The sequence below is a fragment of the Mycteria americana genome, chromosome 3, assembly GCF_035582795.1.
Source record: "Mycteria americana isolate JAX WOST 10 ecotype Jacksonville Zoo and Gardens chromosome 3, USCA_MyAme_1.0, whole genome shotgun sequence".
Classification (NCBI taxonomy): Eukaryota; Metazoa; Chordata; class Aves; order Ciconiiformes; family Ciconiidae; genus Mycteria; species Mycteria americana.
This window is the reverse complement of record NC_134367.1, coordinates 55,846,846-55,871,027: the sequence shown is the minus strand read 5'-3', so window position 1 is coordinate 55,871,027 and position 24,182 is coordinate 55,846,846. Positions and strand designations below refer to the sequence as shown.

The 24,182-nt window shown below is 38.3% G+C and overlaps 2 protein-coding genes across 5 annotated transcripts in view; one reads left to right on the top strand and one right to left on the bottom strand.

The window, feature by feature from the left end:
• The window catches only part of KPNA5 (karyopherin subunit alpha 5), a 21,811-nt gene extending 7,778 nt beyond the window's left edge, over positions 1-14,033 (bottom strand). Inside the window, exons 1-11 of one of the 4 annotated variants that reach the window (XM_075498613.1) lie at positions 13,874-14,033; positions 11,543-11,676; positions 9,129-9,230; positions 8,950-9,049; positions 8,058-8,152; positions 7,097-7,228; positions 6,116-6,204; positions 4,835-4,934; positions 2,996-3,159; positions 1,843-1,921; positions 736-861 (exon numbers count right to left, since the gene is read on the bottom strand). In XM_075498613.1, coding sequence (XP_075354728.1) covers positions 736-861; positions 1,843-1,921; positions 2,996-3,159; positions 4,835-4,934; positions 6,116-6,204; positions 7,097-7,228; positions 8,058-8,152; positions 8,950-9,049; positions 9,129-9,230; positions 11,543-11,676; positions 13,874-13,877 — 1,125 coding nt within the window. In that variant the 5' untranslated portion in view covers positions 13,878-14,033. Of the gene's footprint in view, positions 1-735; positions 862-1,842; positions 1,922-2,995; positions 3,160-4,834; positions 4,935-6,115; positions 6,205-7,096; positions 7,229-8,057; positions 8,153-8,949; positions 9,050-9,128; positions 9,231-9,908; positions 10,461-10,487; positions 10,562-10,779; positions 10,891-11,542; positions 11,677-13,873 lie in introns of those variants that run through there. The other 3 variants (XM_075498615.1, XM_075498616.1, XM_075498614.1) reach the window with 3 other exon arrangements.
• ZUP1 (zinc finger containing ubiquitin peptidase 1) lies at positions 14,017-24,182 on the top strand. The gene is made up of 9 exons (XM_075498612.1): positions 14,017-14,493; positions 16,609-16,725; positions 17,612-17,721; positions 18,498-18,666; positions 20,144-20,332; positions 20,646-20,814; positions 21,453-21,604; positions 21,948-22,168; positions 23,409-24,182. The coding sequence occupies exons 1-9, from the start codon at positions 14,190-14,192 to the stop codon at positions 23,454-23,456; spliced, it is 1,479 nt and encodes a 492-aa protein (XP_075354727.1). The 5' UTR covers positions 14,017-14,189; the 3' UTR covers positions 23,457-24,182.

Sequence of the window (24,182 nt, the reverse complement as noted above, 5' to 3'; positions counted from 1 at the left end):
CCAAGTTTGTGGTCTCCACAGAAAGACTATATTATGTATTTTAAATGACATTAAGAGGTAATATTTTCATCCCTGATTGAAGTAGAGGGGGGAAAAAAAATCATATTGAAACATGTATTCTGATTCAGAATTCTCATTTTTGTCAAACAGCACCTTTTTTCAGGTAACTCCAGACACCTGGAGCAATAGTCGGGATTTAGTAGTTTCCACAAGAATACAACTCAGTATTGATGACATCATGCAGGTTTTTTATCCAAGCAAAACGTTCAACATTTCCAAATAGGTAGAACTGGTAAATTGTCCACTTTTCTCTAGACTAGTTTGTGCAAGATGTTTTGTTTCAACTTTTTTAAAAGAAAAATGGCTTATTACTTTAACATGTCTATTACAATGCATAACAAAATTAAAGAGAATATACCGGTAGATTATGCTCCTACAGGGAAAAATAACTGTTGATATGAGATCTAAGAGAATATTTTAAGTATCCTTTCATTTCTTTCATAAGCATCAACTAAATTCCTTTGAGAGAAATGAATCAGTTTCTGTAGTACAAATCATGACAGCTATTTTTAAAGTATTATTTTATGAAGTTATTTATAATAATCTTTCAAAATTTAGAAGAAAACATTTAAGTTAGGTAAAATTATAGACAGTTAGGACTAAAACAAATAATGCAGAGTCAATGTAGTATCTACTTATTTCTTCTTGTGAAGGAAACAAATATACAGGCTTTACCTGAATCTGAGCTCTGTTTCCTGCAGTAATATTAGAAACAGTCCAGCACGCTTCTTTTCGAATAGATTCCTTGGGACTACTAAGCAAGTGCAAGAGACAGGGTAATGCAGAGCAGTTTAGAATCACCTAAAATAATTTGAGAATTGAAAATTGGGTTGTACAGTATACATATATATAGGCTTGTGCAATATACATACATATATATATAAAAGCACTTTACAGGTGACTTCAAAAGAAGATTTTGCAACAAATTTATGTTATACAAAGTATCATAGATAACATCTTGCAAAACTGAAGTGTTCAATGCTGTAGCGTGTGAATAGGCAGTCCAGCAATTTGAAAGAATCTGCCCTCAATTAAGTTCAGACCAGAAGACTGACAACAGCAAGACTAAATAAGGCTGCTTGCCTCTAGAATATGAATAACTGAGAAGTGTAAATCCAATTTGTATAGTTATTTGTTAATTTGGTTTTTTAAGACAGATGTTTTCTATTTAATTCCTTAGCAAAATCCTCTCCCACAGAGCTCACAACAAATTATGTAATTAACTTATTTCCTTATTTGCCCTTTACGCTAGTTCTGTCAGCCTTTTAGATACAACTTCCTTTAAAGCAGGACCTGTCTTAGTATTTCCTGCATTGCTGCAATCTCAATTCCATTGCCTAAAGTTAAAAAATAAATCTTCAGAACAAATTGCGTCAGTAAGACTATCACATACAAATTCATGGACAAATCAAGTATGACTGTTGCTTACAAGTGAAAACTTTGACTGCATTTGAAGACTTAAAAAAAGGGAATGATAATAAATAATTGAACCCCCACTGGGGGGCAGGGGAAGAAGTTACTTTCATCGTGAATGGGAAGCAACAGTCAAAGTACTGTACAGGAATGAAGCAACCCACTACATACAGTGCTGTAAGAAAATGTTCATTCTTACAGTAATTTAATGTTTAAAATAGCAGCCTAAACTGTCAAATTAACAATATAGATTTGTACAGAGTCTCTTTCACTGACGTATGCAGATACCTGTACTGGACATGTATTTTGTCACAATTTTTACATAATTCTGTCCTGCCAATTCATTTTTCTTAAATCAACTAGTCTTACCTGTGTTTGGATATCATCCCCAGTAACAATATTTCCAACTGCTCTTAATGCAGGGGATACCACCTTGTAATCATTATGCCTGGAGACAAATATTAAATTGCTTGATATTACCAAGTGTTAATTTTGCATTTTCAGTGAACAATGGTTTACTTCAGGTGCTAAATTTTTAGTTATAAAAACCACTGCATTACTTCTTACATTTTCCCACTATTTAGCCAAATGTGACAACTGCAAGCCCACAACTGAATTGCTGATTCAAGGAAAGGGTACCTCTATGGAACAACACAACTTAGAGCAATCTATCTGTCCAGCAGATTCATTTCACCCAACTCAAATATTATCGAATACAATACTGGAGCCTGCATCATTCAATAGCCACAGAAACAAAAGGGGTGTTTTTAGCTGTATACTAAAACTTAGCAGCCCCCCTTTATAAGTCAATAACCCTAGAAGCCAATACATGAAGGCCATATTCCCATATTCAACTGTCTGAGGTGTGGGGGAAGGAAATCTACTCAGTTGTCCTAAAGCTTCTACAGAAGAGAAAGCAACCTCACCCTCTCCTGACAGCTATACAAATGAGCTTTTCACAGGGAACTGTGCTGAGCTGTCAGTGCTGGGTACTACTATCCCTGACCTTCCCTGCAGTCCCCATGTGAACACAGGGATTTAGTCTCCCTTTCTAGGAAAATAATGAACCATAAACCAAATATACTGGAACAGTTCAAAAGTGGCACAAGCCTGCCTCTGGACTTCATGAGTCCAAGAACTGTCTGTATTGCAACTACATCTCTTAGAAAGGCAAGAAAACAAAATACAACAGTGACATTAAAAAAAATAAGCTGAGAAATTAATTTACAATTCAAGCTTGGTCTTCAGTCTTCACCTTTCTACTCCTCCATGTAAATGAAACCCTACATTAAATTTTAAAGAATATAACGGAATACTTTGGAGAAAACTTTTTTGCGCTATCAATCTTAGGAAAAATCCCAGGAGCCACGCAACCTAGCAAGCAACTTAAAAGGTCTCAGACTGAATTCATGTTCATCACTTCTCACAAAATAAATTCAGACTTGAGGTGAGAAAAAACAACTCAATTTGAAGTCATTTAATATTAACAGTACTGTAAGACATTTATTTGGTGAAGACTTACATAAGCAGCTCTACCAATCTTCGACACACTCCAGAATCAATAACAGCTTGAATTTTATCATTGGGACCATCTGAAAGGTAAGAAAGGGCCCAGCAAGCATCTGCTAATACATCCGGGTCACTGCTAAACAACAGTCTTGATAAAACATTTAAGCAAGGAGCAACCTAGGTTAAAGAAAAATATTACATAAAATTAGGTGTTTCTTATTTTTCAAGTTTCAGACAACATTCTGCAAAGGCATAAAAGTGCAAAACTATTTGCTGCCAAAGCACACAAGCTCATTAATGAATCAGGACCTAGGTGGAACACTTCCTGATTAAACTAGACATCCAATTAAAACTGGCAAATTAGATAAATTCTGATTCACAGCCTATTTATTTAGAGATACTGTATTAGGTATATAATTGTTCAGCTTAAACAGAAAACATCTGTTTTTACAGGTAACCAGATGATCAGAGATTACTGATGCTTTTTTGAATCACTCAGGGAACAGAATTTCAAACTAATAACATTTTTTTAATATTGCTCTTTGTAGGAGTACTGGAGGTTATTTGAAATAACCAATTTATAATTGCTTTACTACAAAGAAACTCAGAGCAATTCACAGAGGACTCAACATTCACTGAACCAAATCAAACAAACAACAGCTCACTTCAGTTCTCACCACAACCGTAGTCTCTGACCTTAATCTCCTACAAGTTCCACACAGACAGAGCCAAATGAACTAGACCATCTTAACACCACCTGGAACTTGACAGGTTTCAGCTGTACAGCTTGGGAATTTCATATTCTTTGTAGAACTTAATTCTTTATCTTACATCAATTATGCAATTCAGCCTCCTTTATGTGTCCAATTGGTGCTACTACAAAGGGCAAAAAGCAAAAGAGCTATTCTTACTAGCAGCTGCCTACAGGGTATCCTTTTCCACTGAAGTTCCAAGTGTTTAAGCAGCAAGAGATCTTGTTGTTTTTTTACTACCAGAACAAAACACTACTGAAGGATATAACTTGGGCAGAGCAATTGTGAGGTGGTTGATTAATTGACATCAGAAATCCCCGCTTTTTGTCAATCTCTCCAAGAATTAAGTAGCAATGACAGTAATTACTACCTCATGAGGTAAGCTTCAAGACATGTAAATTCTCTCCAGATTATCTTTAATGATCATTTAACCTCAGCCTCTTCTACCAGAATATCCAATGTTCAGTTCTTTTAATCTTTTAATGTCATTAACCTTACCAGAAATTAATTTCATACTAAAAATAAAGAGAAAATAAAAATAAGTAATACTCCTACTAGCCTCTACAGTCTTACTGTCTTTGTAACCACATACAGGAGGAGAGGAGGAAGTGAAGGGGAAAGTATACAGGCAAATCACCTCTGTCATCATAGTCTGATTTAACTGCATCTGACAGAGCAGAAAACTTGAAATTTTATTCCTGCAGCATGCACTCACAATCATAAAATAAAAATAAACAAAGAAAAAAATTTTGAAGAAGCTTCAATCATAACTCACATCCTCTAAAACAGATCTGGAGAAAATACAGCCCCAAGGGGTTTAGTGCTGAATGTATTATTTGTCCATCATTTCATACCAGTGAATGACTATTTGCATATCACTAACTACAATCTCAAGTTTTTAAGTAATTTAATTTTATTGCTGACAGGTGTCAAAGCAGATGATTTTTTGTAGATACAACAGATGGACAAGACTGTGTGATTACATTAAAAAGATAAAATTGAGTCTATCTCCAAATTCAAAGATTCTGTGTATTATAACATATTACAAACATAAGTCTTCTTCAGCTTTCTGATTTCTCAAAATGAATACTTTATTATACCTTACTGAAGTCTGGAGGAGGGTTCTTTCCTCTACAGAGATTTGAGAGAGCCCAGACGGCATTTCTAGTTGTTGTAAGACGATTTGAATTTGTTAACAGTCTATCAAAGAGAGACAACAATAATAATAATTTCTTATTGAAAAGGTACATCTTTTTATGTCTATTATTACCAACACTACGTCAAATCAGGAAAAGAAATCCTATTATTGGCAATAGTTTCAATTTATTTCTCTTCATAGTTTACATGCTGCAAGTACTTTCTTAGAATCAACTGAATCTGAATAGAGTATTTTTGCATGGACATCTCATTCCCAAATCAAGTACATGCATAAAGTAAACCATTGCTCATATGAAAAATCATTCAGCTAATCTTTTCTGAGGGTCTTCAGAAGGGGCTAGGAGATACAACCCTCCCTTGAATTAATTTTGAGGTTTTCATTGAAAGAATGCAATTAATTATAATAAAAATAGTTCCACAAAAAGGTAGAACTGAAAAGATCTAAAAAAAAATTAACACTTTATTGTTTTTGCTGAATAGAATGCGAAAGACTCAACACCTGAAAAAACAGGTTCACTTTCAGATACATACCAAATGTCTAAAATTGTTAATCCTTTAAATCCTTGAGGAGGGTAATCACATTCTCCTCTATTATTTTAAGCTATTTTACAAATGTTTTAAACCATTTTATTATTTTAAGCAATAATAAATTGAACAAAATTAGTGTTGTGTACATTTTTCCCTGTGATGAAGCTACCTTACATCCTATCATAAGAGTACAGTAAATACTGGAATGATATTCATAGTGAAGAGAAATCTTCTCGTGGAACACAGCTCATGTAACAGCTACTCTGCCAGCTCGTCTCAATAAGCAAATGGATAGATAGCAAGGCTGGAGCTTGGAGCTACAGGACAAAGGTGGTGAAACCAGCCTATTGCCCAGCCAGTTGGAATCACACAAACACAAGTGTGAATTAAATCATCTCTCCCAACCTATATATCCAGAAGTCTGGTAACACAGAGTTCTGCACAATACAGAAATTTCACACCTGTGAAATAACACTTCTCTCCTTTTGCAAACACTGGAAAGCTTCCAGTCATGGACTAAAGATATGCATGAAGCTCAGGTAATCCAAAACATTAGAGTCATAGCAATACAATAAAAAAAGAAACATTCTCAATTTAGCAAAAAGCTTGTATTCTTTTCGAATAAACTTTAAGTTGAAGTTTACAGTTATCTATACCTGTACACCATAGTTACAGTATTAATTTACAATACTTACTCCAAGAGGGGTGGTAATATCCCACAGTTTAAAACAAAGTCTCTGCATTCTGCATTATCACCAGCAATGTTACCAAGAGCCCACACTGCCTTAAAAAGCAAAGCATCCAAGTGAATTTATACTTGCTTGCAAATCAACTTTTACAGATCTATACATTTTTTTTTTACAGCAAATATTATAGAAGTAAAAAAGCAGTATCATTCCAAATATAAAATTTCAGAAGGCTACTGATTTCTATATTGTATTTTTTGTGAATTCACACAAAGTCAATTACCTACACTTGAAGTCATCCTTTCAAGGAAAGAAAGTCTTCTGTTATGAAAATATGTTGATTTATGTGCTTTTCAATGAAAAGGATACATGCACTCTTTTCAATAGTTACATTTGCTAAGTATGTGTAATAGATTCAATAAAACTGGCTCAAAGTTGCAAACAATGTGTGAGGAATAAAAAAGTTAAATCATGAACTTTCAATATACAAACTTTCAAGCATGCTAAATAAAAGCCAGTAAATTACAGCCTCTCTTAAACAAAAAAAACCCAAAACCAAACAAAAAAACCTAAGTTCAGGAAAATGTTAATGAAGACTGTAACGTAACAAGATGGAAGAGCACAAGTATATAGGAAATAAAGCTGCAAGATAACATAGGGAGAAAAAATCCACAGTGTTTTCTACTATATTCTTTCTATTATGGTATTCTAGATCCCATCCACCTGTAAATGCTGGAACAGAAATGAGGTGCCTTCTTCAAATTACTCAATAACATGAAATAAAAAACAGGTTCAAAGAAACCTGAAAGAATCATAAGAAAAAAAACATGAAGGAAAAAATACACTGAAGGTAAATTTTTATCTTCCTGGAGCCAGATCAATGGGCTAGCAGCTGAATGGGGCTCAAAACCTCTCTAACCACACACACCCCCAAAAGACATTCATAAATGAATTTTAAGTAGTTATAAAACACCCCAAGAAAACAGTTACCTGCTCCTGTACATCTTCATGTTCTGAACTAAGCAACTTAATAAAAATTGGAACAGCTCCAGTTTCAATTACAACTTTGGTGTGTAGAAAAGTTCCAGATGCTATGTTTGTCAAAGCCCACGCTGCTTCAAACTGTTGAGGAGCACAAAGATGACCACGTTAAACCACTCAGCAGTAAAGCTTAAAAAACACTTTGACATGAGAGTTGCAGAGGTTAATTTTCCAACTTTTTTTTCTCCTTTCCACTGAAATGCAATTACTACCATTATTGTACTTTCTATACAATAAAATAATTGGGATTGACAAAGTTTCTATTTAACAAGCGCCTTCAGTATCTAAATTATTTTTAGGTTTTGGCTTGCAGCACTAACTGTAAGGAAGATTTCAAATCTCTATTAACTAGTACAAATCCCTTCTGTTTACCCTATACTAAGTTAATTCTAGTATGAATGTACACAAGGCGTAAGTGCCATTCCATGGGCTACCACAAGTAGACAGAACTAGTTACTCCTACTGTTAGCTATATATTTTTCTAAGATTTTTCTAAAGGGGTTTCTACAAGTCTTTCAGTTTCGTGTATATTTTTCTTCTTTTCCAAGATTTCAACTGGAAACTAGTACAATACACTCAACACAAACAAAAGAGATTCTGCTCACACATTAATGCTGATGATCTTAATATACCAGTCTGGAAACTCTCTTGAACACATTCTGCTTTCAACACCCATGTATTTGACCAGCTGAATACACAACCCTAAAGACTACCATGAAATTCACAAGAGTCAAGTCAAAATCAGTGGCAATACCTGACATTTTAGACAACTAAAATTCACAGCTTTGGTGGTTACAAATAATTAAATTTGGTTATTAAAAAAATAAATAATAATCACACGCTTTCCAAAGATGTTTGGAGGGGCTTCTAATCCCATTCCAAACCCCCAATCAGTACCAGCCAAACTCACTTGCAGAGTGTAATTCTCATTTCTCTCCAGAAATTTCACAAATCTCTGTACTACTCCTGGTTTTTGTATGACTTCATCTATAGGTGGATTAGGCTCTAGGGGATAAAAACAAACATATTTGTGTAAGTCTAACAAAAAAAGACCAAATAAATTACTTTTTCAGTATGACACAAAACATTAATACAATTCTCAGTTCTTATCATAATTTTTAGCATACATTTTAATCTCAAATGAAGGAGTTAAACTTTTCACTTTAGAACACTGCAGGATCATCTCCATAAAGTTCTACAATTTAGTAAACACCCTACTATGTATAATAATAGTAACACACACTATTATCCATTGGCATGTTATTAACTCATTACAAAATGCTGTTCCCTCAATCAGTAGCTCAGGTCAGTGGAAGAGTAATTACGATTAGATACTATTTTAAATGACCAAGCATACCTTTACGTATCATGCTATACAAATACCAGCATCAATTTAAGACTGCATGTCTTACAGTCTCAACAGAAATAAGTTACAACTGTTCTTTGGCAGCCATGTAATTTTTCTCACCTCAAACACAGAACGAGAATCAGAAGTTGAATCACTGCAACAAGTACTGTAAGTAATGTTAGTGTGCAGTTAGTTACTGCCCTGGACACTTCTATCAAAATATCCTTGCTTTTGTTACTTTGTCTGAAAGACTTAACATTAGAATAATGAAGCTTTCTGTATTTAGCCACTAGGTCGGAACAGAGTTGGCACCGTTTCTCTATACACAGAACTAGAAGTTTCAGCAAGCTCTATTTTAAAGTAAAACAAAACTAAAGGTTAACTGAATCTCTATGACAAAAATTCGTAGTAACAACACAGGGGGAACAAAAAAAATCAGGCAATGTTTACGTACCTTTAGATAGTAATTTTCTGAACTTCTGAGTTGCTGTGAGTTGCTGATCAGGATCATCTGAGAAAATCATCTGCACCATATCGACTGTAATAACTTCTTCCTAAAAATGAAAGGAGGATTTATGTCTAGTACTATGCACATTAACAGATTACTTTAGAGTGTGTTTAAAATGTTATTACCTCTGGAATAGGTACAGTAGAGCTGACATCAGGATCCTGAATTGGACTTTCTACCATAGATTCTTCATTTCCCGGGAGAGAAACATTTCGGCGTTTAAACAGCTAAACAAAGAAGAAACTTTTGAGACATCTGAACTTACCATAGAGCGGGTACTGATGACATACACTTGAAGAAATGCTTTCACCAATACTAGGCAAAGTATTTCAACTACTCACCTTCCTACTCATCCATGCAAATGGAATTCTACATGAAAGTTTAAACAACATAAAGGAGAAATACAGTACTATATCTGTATCTTGATAAACTGCACTGCAACACTTCAGAGAGACATTTAAAAACTGAAGTTCTTTTTAATTAGCAAAGTTCCATAAATTTTTCAACATGTAAGAAAAAGAACTTTTTACTTTGATTCTTGTATCCCCCATAATTAGCATTTATTTTTAAGCAGGAAACAGTATTCTACAAGCTACTTTCTCCTTTTTTAGTTTATAGGCTAAAGTCATCAACACAGAGCCAATATTTGTGTCTCAGCACACCCTGTTCCTCCCTTCAACAGAAGGTCTAAGATCTATGTACTTTCTTTGCATGCCAATTAAACAGCACCTATATTTAATATACAGTTGCAGAAAGATTAGAACAGAAACATTATTTTAATATAGTTGGAGAAAAAATGGTGTAGGTTCAAGGTGAACTTTCAAATTATGTAACATTAAACATTCTCTATGCCAAAAACCGCTTTAACATCGGCTGCGGGCACTGCTTATGCTCAAAATATATACCTGCACTGTAGTGCTTAATGACTGCCTCTTCATTTTCTGGCATACAAGCAAAACATTTGCATTAGCCTGTTTTCTTCTAGAAACCAAACCTAAATTTTTATCTCTAATCCTGTACTACACTTAGAACTACTGTAATTAACAACTCTAAGAATATCACGTTGGGATATAAAAATAAATGTTAGAATCTCAGTCCATTGACTAAGATTTCATCTGTAAGCATAATAACGAAACCTCCTACTAAATCCTGAAGGTTTTGTCCTCTAGGTGTCTACAGACACCCAAACTTCTGCTATTGTACATGCCCAAAACTGCAGAAGCAACTCCATGTTTACATCTACTCATATTTCAAACAGGAACCTAAAACAAAGCATTCTCTCCCTTGTTCAACACACTCCTGGACACAAAACAACTGCAGAATCCTGGACATGAACAAAGTTTAACTCCATTTAACCCAAAAGGAAGAAGAAATAACATTTCTCTTTTGGAAGACCAGCAATTCTTTCTAGCACTCAACAAGGACACAGAAGCTCTTGGTTGAAATGTATAAACTGTTTTTGTTTAGGATCACGGTCTATCTACCAGTTATAATTTCTTTTGGAGCAACAGCGGCCTCATCTCCCTGCATAAACGTGTTCTCCCCAGTTCAAGAAGAGCTGAAAAACACCAGTCCAACAAATTAAGATCAAGGAGAACATAACAGTATTCTCATTATTACAACAGTCAGCATGGGAGAGGAAACACGCATTATCTTCATAATTTATCTAGGGAGTATTTACTACAAAACACACAAACAAAACTTTCAGCAGGAACTGCAATGCAGTTACCCATTCACAGGTAAATGCTCCAGTATCACACTACTTCTTACTCTTACCTCTCTGGCACAACTAATTTAAATTCTTTTTCCATGCAGTAGCACCACTTTCCCAGGAGAAGGGTAAGCATTCCCACCTCAGAGAAGACTGTAGATCAGTGCCTGGGACACTCTCTAGGTTGTGGGAGACAAATTCAGCTACTTTAGACCAAGCAGAAACAAAACTACATTCCTTACTTTCCTGGCAAGAAACTACTAAACATTTTGAGAAAAGGAAGTACCACAAACCATTAAATTATACAATGCTCCATGTACTCTGATCACTAAAAATTCAATAAGGAAAACTGCAAATGTTATATATAATAGCTCAGGGATCACTAATTGGTAGCCACTTTACTAAGTTACTGTAGACAAGCTCTTGGGCAATTTGAAGTATGGCTTCAAAGATGAAAATAATCCTCTCCCTTCTAACAGTACAACTTTGGTCCAAACTCTAGAAGAGAATGCAAGGTTTCTAATCCTTATTGGAAGTAAGAGTATCCTTTCAGCCCAGTCTTACATGTTTAAACCTAGACTAAGGATTAAACTTAAGACACGGGTCTCTCCTCTGTGTGCCCTAGTGACTTAAGAGGGCTTCTGTTCACTTTTTTGTTTTATGATCCGGTTGAGAAGTGCCTGATGCTCCCCAAGATTGCACAGAAAACAGACATTCATCCTGGCACTCTGGATTCTGCTCCACAGGACGAGTCTGCTCAAGTCCTTTCACATATCTGAATTTAGCTTCACAAGTACTTAACAGTTAACAAATCACCAAGATACTTACCTGTTCTTCCCTTTTCTGTTTCCGAAGCTGGATTCCTTCCTCCTCTCTTCGTCTGCGCATTTCTTGGGGATTAAGTGCATTATTCTTGTAGCTTTTCATTCTGAAGTTATCTTTACCCGGGCTTGCCATGTTGTCTATCAAAAAAAGAAAAATTACTCTAAAAGGCCAAACCCTGCAAGGCAAACATGCCATCTCCTGTACTACAAGAGTACCTACAGTAGCAGCTATAGCTGCTTGCAATCCCAGTTCATCAACACAAATCTCTAAGGCAGAAATCAGAGAAAAATCTTTGCCTAGACAGGCATTTCTAAACTGCAGATTAAACTACAGATCATCTCAGGGATCAGATACTTCATTAAAGGGCATAAGCTACTGCAAAAAGAAGTTATGGGTCTTATGAGCAAACTAGGAAACAAAAAAGCAAAAACATTACATTGCTAAATTTTGATTCTGTAAGCAACTAAAAGAATTTGCTTCCTCCTCTCATAAAGGAGACATTAAATGTATTAAAAAATAAGGACAAATCCAAGAAGAAAACCTGCAGTAATTACTGCTTCATTTAATATCTTACTGCATTGTTTCTTTTTTTTTTTTAATGTATATCTCGCAAACATAACAGAGGATCTAAAGGTCATGCTGTGTTTCCTTCTAAACTGTATGCAGAAAAAACTCTGCAGTAAAACAAATTAAGGGTCAGTAGCACCCAGACAGGCATACTCTTTTCCATTTTAAACTAACAAAATGATTGACCCATTCTAATTAACAGCTCTTTTGATGGATTAGAGGATTAGAATCTGTCTGTCCTTTCAGGCATATCAATTGTGAAAAGATAAAAGCGATAAAACACGATTCTGTCACTGAAATGATCAAACTGACTGAAAAAGGTTGGTAATAGCATGGTGCTAGTTTTTAAAGCTAAAGCTGTAGCTTTCATCTGAGAAATAACTGTCAAAAATATGATTTAAGACTCTACATGAACTCTCACTTGTTTGAAATTGTTCCACAACATGAAAACAGACAGAAGAATATCTAAACTACATCTCGAGCTGCACACAATTCTCTATCAACTTCCATGCTGGGACTATTTATTTTTTGTACCAGCAGTACCAAGGACTGCTGAGCAATAAACACAAGCTATGAGAGGAAAACAGCCCACAGGCTTAGGCTGACATCAACAAGACACTCTGAGGACTCAGCAGCCTGTTTCACCCAAACACATTTGCTTCACAAGAGCCTTAGTAAACTACTGCCATCTCTGGACCACAACGCAATTTTCTAGTAACTGCCATGAAACTTTTGAGCTACAATTTAAGAACATCATTTTCCCAAAAACACTATTGGCTTAACTAGTCCTAGAACATCATCGCTTCCTTAATCCACGCCTTGCTAATTTAGTCGCGCCAATAAAACTGTCAGGCCAAGCAATGAACCAAACAAGAGAAGTGTGCATTCAAAGTAACCAGTTTAGGTCACCAGCTCAATAAAGAGTTACAGAAACACAACGGGGAAGAAGCTCTCATCAAAACTATCTTCAAAAAGAAAAGCTTATGAATTTATAGCTTAATTAAGCACAAGGGTTTTAGTATAGACATCATAAGGGCAAAAAGACTAGCAGTGCCTGATCTATTCAGGCTTCACGACTTCCCCATCTAGATCCAAGTCTGCACTTCTGCTCTGCAAAACTATGCTCGTTTTAACACTAAATCCCTCTACCCACCACATCCTGCATCTCACCCACTTGTTGTGCCTAGACTAAGACGTACCCTAGTAATAGGTTTTTTTCTCCCTGCCTACATAAGGCTCCCTAAATAGCGCGCCTCGCCGTACCACCGCCCCCTCCCCGACTGGCAGCACCGGGGGAGGCGGCACGGCCTTACAGGGGCTGCCCGCAGGCTTCGCACCGGCCAAGACCCTGGCGCAAGGCCGGGTCAGACCGCAAGTCCCCTTGACGGTTGCCCGGCCGAGAAGACACCTACCCCGGCCACAAAGAGCGACTAGAGAAGCTCTTCACCCACGTCCCTTGAAGAGGGGGTGGAAAAGTCCCCTCCCTCAGCAGCAGGGCAGGGAAGCGGGAGGAAGGCAACCCTCTGACGGAGGAAGCGGCGGAGAACAGCGCGGGAAGACCCCGTCCCAGCACCGACCGCCCCACCTGGCGGGGACCGAGCTGCCGTGCGCGGCAACGCCCCGCTGCTGCCAGCCGACCCCGAGCAGGCAGGAGACCGGCCTCCGCCGGGGAGCCTTACAGCAAGGGGCACCGCTCCGCTCCCCGCCCCGCCCCGGAGGGGGGCACAGCCCCTCCTACCCCTTCCCACCGGCTCTTAGCGCTCTTACCCATCGAAGCGGAGCCGCACGGCGCCCGCCACCCCCCGAGCGAGAAAACCTCGCTCCGCCGCGGACTGCGGGGCCGGCAGCGGATCGCAATTCAAGATGGCGGACGCCGCCCCGCCGCGCGCCGCACTGGCCGGGGGGCGGGCCCCTCCGCTCCCAGCAGGCTCTGCGCGCGCAGGCAGTCGCCCCGGGCAAGGAAACACCATTTCCCAGTAGGCAGCGGGCGCCGGCAGGACGTGACGAGCCGCCGGCGCGGGCCGGCCGTTGGGTGGGAGCGCGGCGGTTTCGTTTCCCGGGGGAGGCGGCGGTTGGCGGCGCGATGCTGGTGTGCGATGTCTGCGGGCAGGCGCTGTCCTCGGAGGCGGCGGTGCGGCGGCACCTGCGGCGCGCACACCTGGGCCACCAGCCCTGCTGCCCCTTCTGCGGCGCCGCCGCCCCGGGCTGTGAGGAGCTTCGCCGGCACATCGAGGCGGCCCACCCGGAGCCGGGGCCGCCGGGCGCCCGCCGCCCTGAGCTCGCCGCGGGGCCGCCCGAGTGCCCGTTCTGTGGGGAGGCGGCGGGGCGGGAGCTGGAGGCGCACGTCAGGGCGCGGCACGGGCAGCTCCTGGGCGCCCCGGGCACAGGTGGGCGGCGGCGGCGGCGGGGGTCGTCGCGCCTGGACCCCGCGGAGGTTGGGGCTGGCCGTGGCCGGCCGGGCGGGGAGCGGAGAGCCGCGCTGCGGCGCTTTGCCGCCTGTGCCGGGGATTGGCTGCCCAGGGGTGACTGCACCGTGTTGGGGGCGCTGCCAGAGTGCCTCTGCCGCTGCGTTGTCGTCCCGGCGGATGCAGCTGGAGCGCTCCGAGACCGCGCGTGGGTGCAGACAAGGGGCGGCGACTGCAGCGGTAGAGGGAAGTCACTTGGAGAGGGACAGAGAGTGAAGACGATGGGGGCGTCACTTGAAAAATCTGCTCTAGAGCAGAGCTAAAAACACTAATGCAGACGAACCTGCACTGGTTTGCATGCCCAAAAAGCGCCATCCGTGTCAGTGAAAGCAAACTGTAAAGCTTTTGTGGGGTAGGGACGTGTTTTTTAGCTATTTGGCGTACGTTTGGTCGCAAAGGTTTGAATTTGCCTCTTGAAGTCTCATCTTTGACAGGATCCTGTGGAGCAGCTGCAGTACTCGTTAGGGAAGGGTAGTTTTCAGGTTGAAGTAAGGACTTAGGAAAGATCCAGCACTGAAGTATTCTGAAGTGCTAAACGTTGATTTGGAGACCACAAGGATATTTTGGGGGATAAAGTTGGAATGAGGAAAATAGTTATTTATTTGAATACTGTATTTTATTTTAAGCATGTCAGAATTTTATTCTGACTCACTGTCCAAAGTTGCTGGTAGCTATTTCAGAAACTTAGTAATGGCATCTCTGCTGGTGGGTAATTCTCTTAGAAGACTAGCATTCTTGATATAACAAGTTACGTATACTGACAAGAAAAACAAATTATGATGAGGATGCAGAATGTGGCAGTATAATCAACCACACTGCATATTCTGTGATTAAAAAATATGTTTTTCTTAAAAAAAAAAAATCAAGATCTTAGTATTGAATAATATTTTACTTCTATGGGTGCAAATAATGCAGAGCTTGAATAAATAACTTACTTGCCTACATGCCAATTTCTATTTTAAAAATAGTTGCATTAAAGGATTTTTTGGGTTTTTTTATGTACATAGTGCATTTCAGGAAACTATATATTTGCAGCATTATGCAAAATGTTGCTGATGAATTTAGATTATTATACCATCAAGTTTCCTTCCAGCCAGTCATGAACTTCTGGCTTGGGCAAATGCTTTCCAGAAACAGCTAACATAGCATATTAATTCCTGTGTTTTGTGAACCTAGGAAGTTGCAAGTAAAATCTAGGGACTCAAAAGGAGGGCAGTAAAGACGGAGTCAGGCTCTCTTCTGTGGTGTCCAGTGACAGGACAACAGGCAGTGGGCACAAGTTGAAATATGGGAAATGCCATTTAAACACAAGAACACTTTATGTTTTTTTACTGTGAGAGCAGTCAAACGCTGGAATAAGTTGTCTGGGGAGCTTGTGGAGTGTCTGTCCTTGGAATTACTCGAAAACTGACTGGAAAAGGCTCTATGTAACCGTTTGTTTAATTTCTAACTGTTTAACCTGTTTAATTTGACCCTGCTTTGAGGGATTAGGTGATCTCTAGAAGTCCTTTTGAACCTTACCTATTCTATGTGGTACTCTTCACTACTAATACTAAAACTGCAGAAATAATATTTATTTGAGGAGACGCAGGAAGACCAACAAAGTAAGAATGACAGCACGTTTTACTTTATTCTTTCTGCCAACCCACTGCTGTGTTATCACATGAATATTAAAGTTTTGTAAGCAAGTTGTCTTGTTAGCAGGACAGATCTTTTCATTAACAGTTTGATATTTCAGACTAAGCATTTCTTAATACAAATATTATCATAGCAAATTGTGATCTATGAGTTAAATGGAGCAAAACTTCATTAATAGAAAGAAAATACGTCTTAAAATTGTCAGGTGTTTAGATACAAATTCTTAATTGGTTAAGAGTAACAGCTGTTTAGAATTTGCTGCCTTTCACTGGGGAATTTAAATGGCAACAATGGCAAATTCATTACTGTGTGTTTATCTTAGGCCGCGTATCAGTTGGGGGGGAGATTCTCACAAAAACCAGGAATTGCATTAATCAAGAAACTGCATTTCTTTTTCAGACACAGGAAATGGTGAACAGCTATATGAATGTCCAATGTGCAGTCTTACCTGTACAAACATTCAGATTCTTGAAGAACATGTGGATTTACACTTAGAGGAACAAAGCTTTTCAGGAGGTACATGGAAGGATACAGGCTTGATAATACTTGAAAGTATTTACAAGTATTTGCATGTTGCAGTATAGAATCTCAGACAAAATTTAAATATTTCCTTATTTAAAGAGAACTGGACACATACATAATGAAGTTAATGTGGTTAATAGCAAGTCCTATCACTTGCCAAAGTGCTCTACATAATTACACATGCTAAAGGAAATATTTGTCATGCATGCATGTTAAGTAAATGCACTGTATGTTAGCCAAAACTAAAACTTAGAGCAAAAAATGTTTAAAAGACAGCCATATTATGTATTTTTTTTCTAGCTCTATAGGTTTACATACATGGAATTGAGAGTAGCACATTCCAGTGTGATGAGCTGAAAATCTATAGCTTATGAAAACTTCAAATTTTTTCTTAATGCTTTTCTCTAAATGCTTCATTAGTAATAGAGATAATGTAAAGGAATAAAAATCAATTTTATTTATTAGTATGGCTAATAAAATCCTAGAGATTCCCTATCCAGTTCTCTGATCCTAAATTTGTTTTTGTCACTGTTACGAGACTGCTGGCAGTGATCCTAGAAGCTACTAAGTGTGTGGAATTCAAGAAACTGGGACTTCTTGGTAACAATGAAGTGAAACATAGTAAACCAAAACTGTTTTCTTAGTAGTAGAGATACATGCATTATTTGCCAAGTAATTGCTTCTGTAACTCTCCATAAACTTTGTCCAAGTCAAGAGTCTGAGTCTTGGTAGACTGAATGCAGTCAGTCCTGTTTAGTGTTCGTTGGTAGTAGCTCAAAATAGTGTGGGATGTAGCTCCTAAAATTAATGCCCAGATCCATCAAAGCATTGTTAACCTCCTGATCAAGTCCTCTCTCTTTGGAATGTTATTCCTGGGTAGGTGGAGACATAAAAGATCTAGAACTGGCTCAGCAACTCCAAACTGAAGAAGATAAATGGCAGAGATCAGAAGAAGAGAAGCGAGAGAGGGAAGAATTTAAAAAGCTGCAAGTACAGTAATATTTCTATATGGTAACATTTTGAACAGTTGTGCCATTAGAAGCTGAGTATTTTGGAACTGTAATGACCTGGAACGGACATACCAGGTCAGACCCATGCAGCCAGACAGGTTGTGTTGAGGTGGTGGTGCAGGAGTGGGTTGCAGGCAAATGCAAGCTCTCAGCAACCCTGGTCCTGGCACACGTGCTGGGCACGCCTGCCTTGAGCTACTTGGCTTTACTGCTTTGAGTGGTGCTGGCTCAGGATGGGGGCAGGTGCTCCCTGCGCATGACAGACTGCTCTCACCAAGGGCCCTGGCACGCCTGCTGCCTCGTACTGCAGTCCACCCAGCTCTAGTGCTCAGCCTTGCAGTGCAGCCTGCAGCATGTTCCCTGGCAGAGAGCTTGAGGCCCTGAGCATTCCTGGATACCATCACCTGCTCCAGTGACCACTCCCCTGCTAGGTCCTGCTTCCCTCTCCTCCTCCCTGACAGCCCTGATAGCTCATTTCTCGCTCTCGCTACCTCCTGGCCATTGACTGGCTCTGTGCCAATGGCTGTCTGCCCAAGAGGGAGCAGAGGGATGTGCTTGCTTTTCCAGGTGTGACTTTCCTAGTCCTATTCAGGAATGAAGCTTGGCCTTCAGCTCTAAAATACCATAAATCTGAAGTTTTTATCTGTCACTGTTCACTGTTTTTCAAAGTTACTGATTGTGCATGCAGCTTCTCAAAATCACTAAAGGTGAATTTAAAAAATGTGATTTAAATCATGCACGTTCCATCCCTAACAGAGACAGCATGGCTTGGATAATTCTGGAGGCTACAAGCAGCAATTCCTAAAGAATATGGAAAGGGAAGTTGATAGAGGAAGAATGCAGCCTTTTGAATATCACAAGAGAAAAGCTGACATGATGGAATCTTTGGCTTTTGGTATAGATGATGGGAAAACAAAGACCTCAGGTAAAAATGCTGAAATTATACAGCTAAGACTGTGTTCTTTAGACCTAGGTTGTAGTGACCAAACCTGTCTTTAACAAAGCATATAATTGGATGTTTAATATTGGTTACGTCCTAATTCTAATCCTTATTTTCTAGATCAATCTGAACCATTTCAGTCCTAAAGTAATAAGGAAATTAAAGCTTGGTATATTTCTAATCTTTATTTTAACCTGAAGACTTTTTTTCTTCTTTTTTTTTTTCTTTTTTCTATGGAACCTTGGAACCAAGTTGTCTGGTTAAGGGCCCAAATACAATATGTATCAAATGATGCAAATGTCTTATTACAAGTTGGTTGTCCTTGAGTGTATACTTGTTTACTGTTCAGTACTCATTGGTTCCTAACCTGGTGTCGCTACCATTTACAGTAGCTTTTTATCTTGTGTTTCAGTTAGTTGTGGTATTGTGTAAGCTGGTCCCAGGTAAGCACAGTGTTCATCTGATTACAAAGTCCAAGGGAGGACTGGGAGGAGTAGACACCTTGATGGAGTTAATAACATCTTCTTTGAAATGTTTTATAATTGGTACAAAAATACAGTGCCAATGGATTTCTGTGTCCCTTTCAAGAGGCTTTCTTGTCTTTACTTGCCAAGACCACAGTTCAAAGGTCTTTTCTTATTGCTAGTGGTTCTAGCTTACAAAATATCCATTTGGTTCGTGACAGGTAAAATAAAATTTCTTCTGTAAAATGTATTAAGTGGAAATAATACCTTTAAAGTTTTCATTCTTGGTAATGATTTTAGACTTCGGAGAGGAATTCAGAAAATAATCTGTAATGGCTATGGAATGATTGTCCTCACAATAGCATGGCAATAAAGGGCCTTTCAGAATTTACGTATACAGATTGGAGAGAGCACTCCCAAGCATGTTCTTTCATGTAACAAAGGAGGATTTGGAATACCCTGCGAGTGGATTTTTAAAAAATATTTACAGTAATTCTCAGATTCTGTGCCATTCCTTTTCTTGTCTTAGTTTCTCCAGGAGAAATAATTTGGGGGGAAAAAAAGGATTACATAGTATGCATAAGTGTTTCAATGTTTTTAAGGGGATGTTGTACTGGAGGTAGCGGTGGCATAGAAATGCTTTATTGGTGACATTACTTTTCCTGTTTCATTGTAATATTTCCTGTGCATATCACAGTTTATAATGTAGTCCAAGCTGTTTAATTTAAAATATTTATTGTGTAGCAGTAGTGAAAAAATAGCTTGAATTCTGAAAGCTTTGTAGTACATAAATTCATCAGAGTAAAGACCATTGAAATGAAATAGGTGCAATGTCCACTGTTTTTGTGATTTGGGTTCTAGATGTAACATAGGATCACTTGGAAGTTTTAAAATAAATTGTCTCAACCTATATCTGTTCCAAGATGGGTAAAGAATCTTTTTCTGTCAAATTTTATAGTTCATTTTACAGATAAACTTTATATTTGGTCTTCTTTTAGGAGTCATTGAAGCATTGTGCAAGTATTATCAGAACGAAAACAAAGATGTGAGGCGTGTATGGCTTTCAACAGGAGTAGATCACTTCCACTCATCTTTGGGTGACAGAGGCTGGGGATGCGGTTACAGGAATTTCCAAATGCTCCTTTCCTCACTGTTGCAAACCAGCTTGTATAATGACTGCTTGAGAGGTATTAAACAAAAAGCTGCTTATTTTTTTCACATACTTCGGATGACAACCTGCTGACTGATGTTTTACTTTCATTTACGCAGCAAGGCTTACTAGGTCAATGATACCTAGTAAATGCTTGTTATACCACTGCAGCTTACTGTGGAAAGAATCAGAGGGGTGAATACTGGCATGATGTGGTTGAAGTTTTAGCTTTAGGGTTTTTTGGTGCATCTTTGTAACATTACCCGCCTCTTATAAAAGAAGCTGAATATTTTTAATTTATCGTCTATTTCGGTAACGGTAACCACAATTCAAAAGCTTTTCTGTTCCAGATACTACACTAATTCCTAGTATACCAAAGATTCAGTCCATGATTGAAGATGCCTGGAGAGAAGGCTTTGATCCTCATGGGGCATCTCACTTCAACAACAGATTACATGGTTCCAAAGCATGGATAGGAGCATGTGAAATTTATTCACTGTTAACCAGTCTCAGGATAAAGTAAATATTTCTTTTTTTGTTGTTATTATTTTTAAGTGCTGATTGAAGTACTGTACCTTTAAAGGTCAGAATTGCCAACGCTGCAACGACAAAGCCACCTTAGTGGCTTTAAATTTAACCAACCTATAAACAGAGCTGATTTAGCATAGCATAAAGCTGTGTAACTAGATCATTGAGACTTGATGAAGAATTATGCCACACATGCATAAAATCAAACATTGGTTAAAAACTTAATTTATCTAGAAGTTTCTTCTCAAGAAGAATCTGAATTTCAGCTATTCGCTTGCATAATTCTGAAAGCTGTTACTTGGATTATCTAGTGTACGTGTATCACACAAAAAATCAAACATTTTAATTTTTGCAAGCTTCACAAGTTCTTGTTAGACTGAACAGAGTGTTTCTATGTTACAGAATAAATCTTCCAGTTTTGAACAGTATGTATTGTATTGCTTTGTAATTATGTGTCCTCTACTCCTGTATTTTTAAAAAAAAGTGGTAATGACCACTAGACGCCTGGAATTGCTGTGTCTACAAAACATTCTTGGTGCAGGAATAAGGGATTGAGAGGTGAAAAAGATGTTTTTAACAAACAACCTGCTTGAAATTTTATTGTTGTTTTCATTCTAAATGTTCTGTAGGTGTCAAATCATTGACTTTTACAAACCGACTGGCCCTATGGGTACACATCCTCGTTTATTTGAGTGGGTTTTGCGTTACTATTCTACAGATAATGAAGGTGGTGCAAAGGTAGTGTGTACTTCCAAACCACCTATCTACTTGCAACATCAAGGTCAGTATCACAATATGCTGGTTTCTTTCTGTTCTTTATCTTTCTTTATATGTGCTGCAATTCAGAGCAGCGTTTTACATTCCTTCTTCATTTATTTGAAGTCATGGCTTTATTTCCTGTTATTTTTTTATTTAGTAAGAGCAACATTAAAGTTTGTATTTTTATTGGATGGAAGAGCTGGGTGTGACTGGGATCTCAACTTTTTGACATCTGTTCTTTACTTATAACTACCTTGTTAAATCTCAAGTAATATCTTCCTTGATCTGAAAATAATTAGTTTGCTATGAGGAAGTAAATGGGATTTATGTGTTTTTAAAATACTGAAAATCTATTTTGAAATTAGGTCATAGCCGTACTGTTGTTGGAATAGAAGAGAAGAAGAATAAAACCTTATGTTTGCTACTGTTTGACCCGGGATGTCCTTCCCAAGAAATGCAGAAACTGCTAAAACAAAACAGTGATGGTACTAGTCTCAAACTACTTCGGAAATTTGTGGGTAGCTTAAAAGAAAAGCAATACCAGATAGTGGCTGTAGATGGTGTACTCTCATTGGAAGAGAAAGCTGTAAGTATTTCGGAAAATAGTTTCTGTCTAAGAAAATTTAAGAGAATCTGCATCTCTTCTTTAATATTCAAATGCATATGCATGTATGGTTGCATGGTGAATTTTTTTTTCATCTCTTCACTTTCCTCATTGTTCTTGTCTGCTACTTTACTTAATTCAGAGAATAAGCAGAACCACAGGATATCAATACCAAAAAGGTTTTGCATGTAAGTGCATGCCATCTTGATGTAACTGACAATTTCTAAGTCTTTTATGAAGCTTGCAGCCATTTGCATGTGTAAATTAGGCTTCTTTTTTTTCTTTTCATTTTCTTACAATATTTTCTCTTAAGTAACTTATTGTGGGCATATAAGGTACTTACAAAGAATTCATAGTCCAAAATTATGTTTAGGGGGTTTTATTGCAACTTTGTAGAGCTATGTGGTTGAAGTTGATAGTTGAAGAACAAGGCGCACAGATACTGAGGCCTAACCAGCTAATGTCTCCTCAGCTTGGATACTAGAACTAGTGCCTTCTGCTTTCTGAAAGTACTTAGAACTTCATATATTCAAAACACAGCTCTGAGCAACTTACATGTTTGAGGTGTTGGCATTTTTATAAATCCTATCCACATGTTTCACTTTGGGCATTGTAACTTTTTAAGACCTTAGAAGTTTTCAGCTGAATGTCAGATATGATTTTTGTTTCTTAAGCCTTCTCTTTCCTGCACTAACAAATTGATTCTGATGAACCATGTTCCAATTCTGTGGTGTCTTATCAGTGCTGTTCAGCATGTTCAAGCATCGGGACAGACTTTTATTTAAACTATGAAATAACTGGTGACTGAGTCAATTCAACACCTGCTCAACTGTATTTAACATTTGTATATTGAAATGAAGTATTGTCTTAAGTGTTTGCTGGCCCTGAACATGTCACATATAGCAACGAAACACAGCCATCCTCTTTTCCTCCTACTGGCAAAAACTTTACAATTCAGGACACAGTAGAAGGAAGAGTGTTGTATGGGATTTGTGTGGGGTGCTTTGGTTTTAGGATTTTTCCTCTTTTCAAAGATTTGATTTATATTTTAAAATGTCAGTTATTTAGAATTTTATCTTGAAATCTCCCATTTAATTAAGATGAAATATAACCTCTTATACTCATTAAGCTTACTAAACTACTAATTTGGAAAATGCTCTTTTAAAGTGGCATTTTCATTCAGTAAACTATTCTTTTTCCCCCTCTACCTACCTTTTTTTAGGCTCGCTGCCATGCTTCTCAGGTCTTAACATCAGAGAAGATTCCTTAAAGGATGCCTTTATTACCTCTTCTGGAGTCTGCTGGATGCAAAACATTAAAATATCTGGACTGTGACCCTAACTCAACAATTTCTAGACTTAAACTATGTCTCCATAAATGTTTGGGCGTTCTGGAGAAGCACAACGCTGGAGTAAACCTGTAGTTTTGATCTTCAGTCAAAACTCTGCCCTCCTGATGAATCTGTAACTCTGAAGTATTACAGTCCTTGTCTTACTAGAAAATTTGCTATTTTCTTAGTTGCTTAAATCACAAAGCAACACCTACCATCCCATAGCAAACTATGCACCATAGTTAACTGTCAGTAAGCAGTGGATAAGAGATACCATGGAACTACTTTATTGGAGTGCCTCTGTAAATACATTTATGCTGACTCTGGCCAAATTTGATCAATAAATATCTATTATGCCTCAGCAAATTCTCCTGCAATTATTTGCAATGTACAGAGACCGTTCAGTGATTTCACATGATACAGTCTGTTCCACCAGGGATTAATTTACTACTGAACTTCTTTTCAGTTAGCTGGCTTCTCTAGATGTATCACTTTTAAACATGAACATGTGTGCTTAGGAGCTGGATCAGTGTTAGCATTGGTGGTGACGTCTGAGACAGTGGTGTCCAAATTGGGGTGTGTGTGCTCTAGGGGCTATGCAGGACAATCTGTTGGGGTATAGGAAGAAAGTATTTCTTTTGTACCATGAATAAATAAAATAATTTT

Excerpts from the sequence above, each read along its gene's own strand:
- ZUP1 (XM_075498612.1), top strand. The coding sequence starts at position 14,190 with ATGCTGGTGTGCGATGTCTGCGGGCAGGCGCTGTCCTCGGAGGCGGCG. Across the intron at positions 17,722-18,497 it reads AAGAATTTAAAAAGCTGCAA|AGACAGCATGGCTTGGATAA; the intron begins GTACAGTAATAT and ends CATCCCTAACAG. Across the intron at positions 22,169-23,408 it reads TCTCATTGGAAGAGAAAGCT|GCTCGCTGCCATGCTTCTCA; the intron begins GTAAGTATTTCG and ends ACCTTTTTTTAG.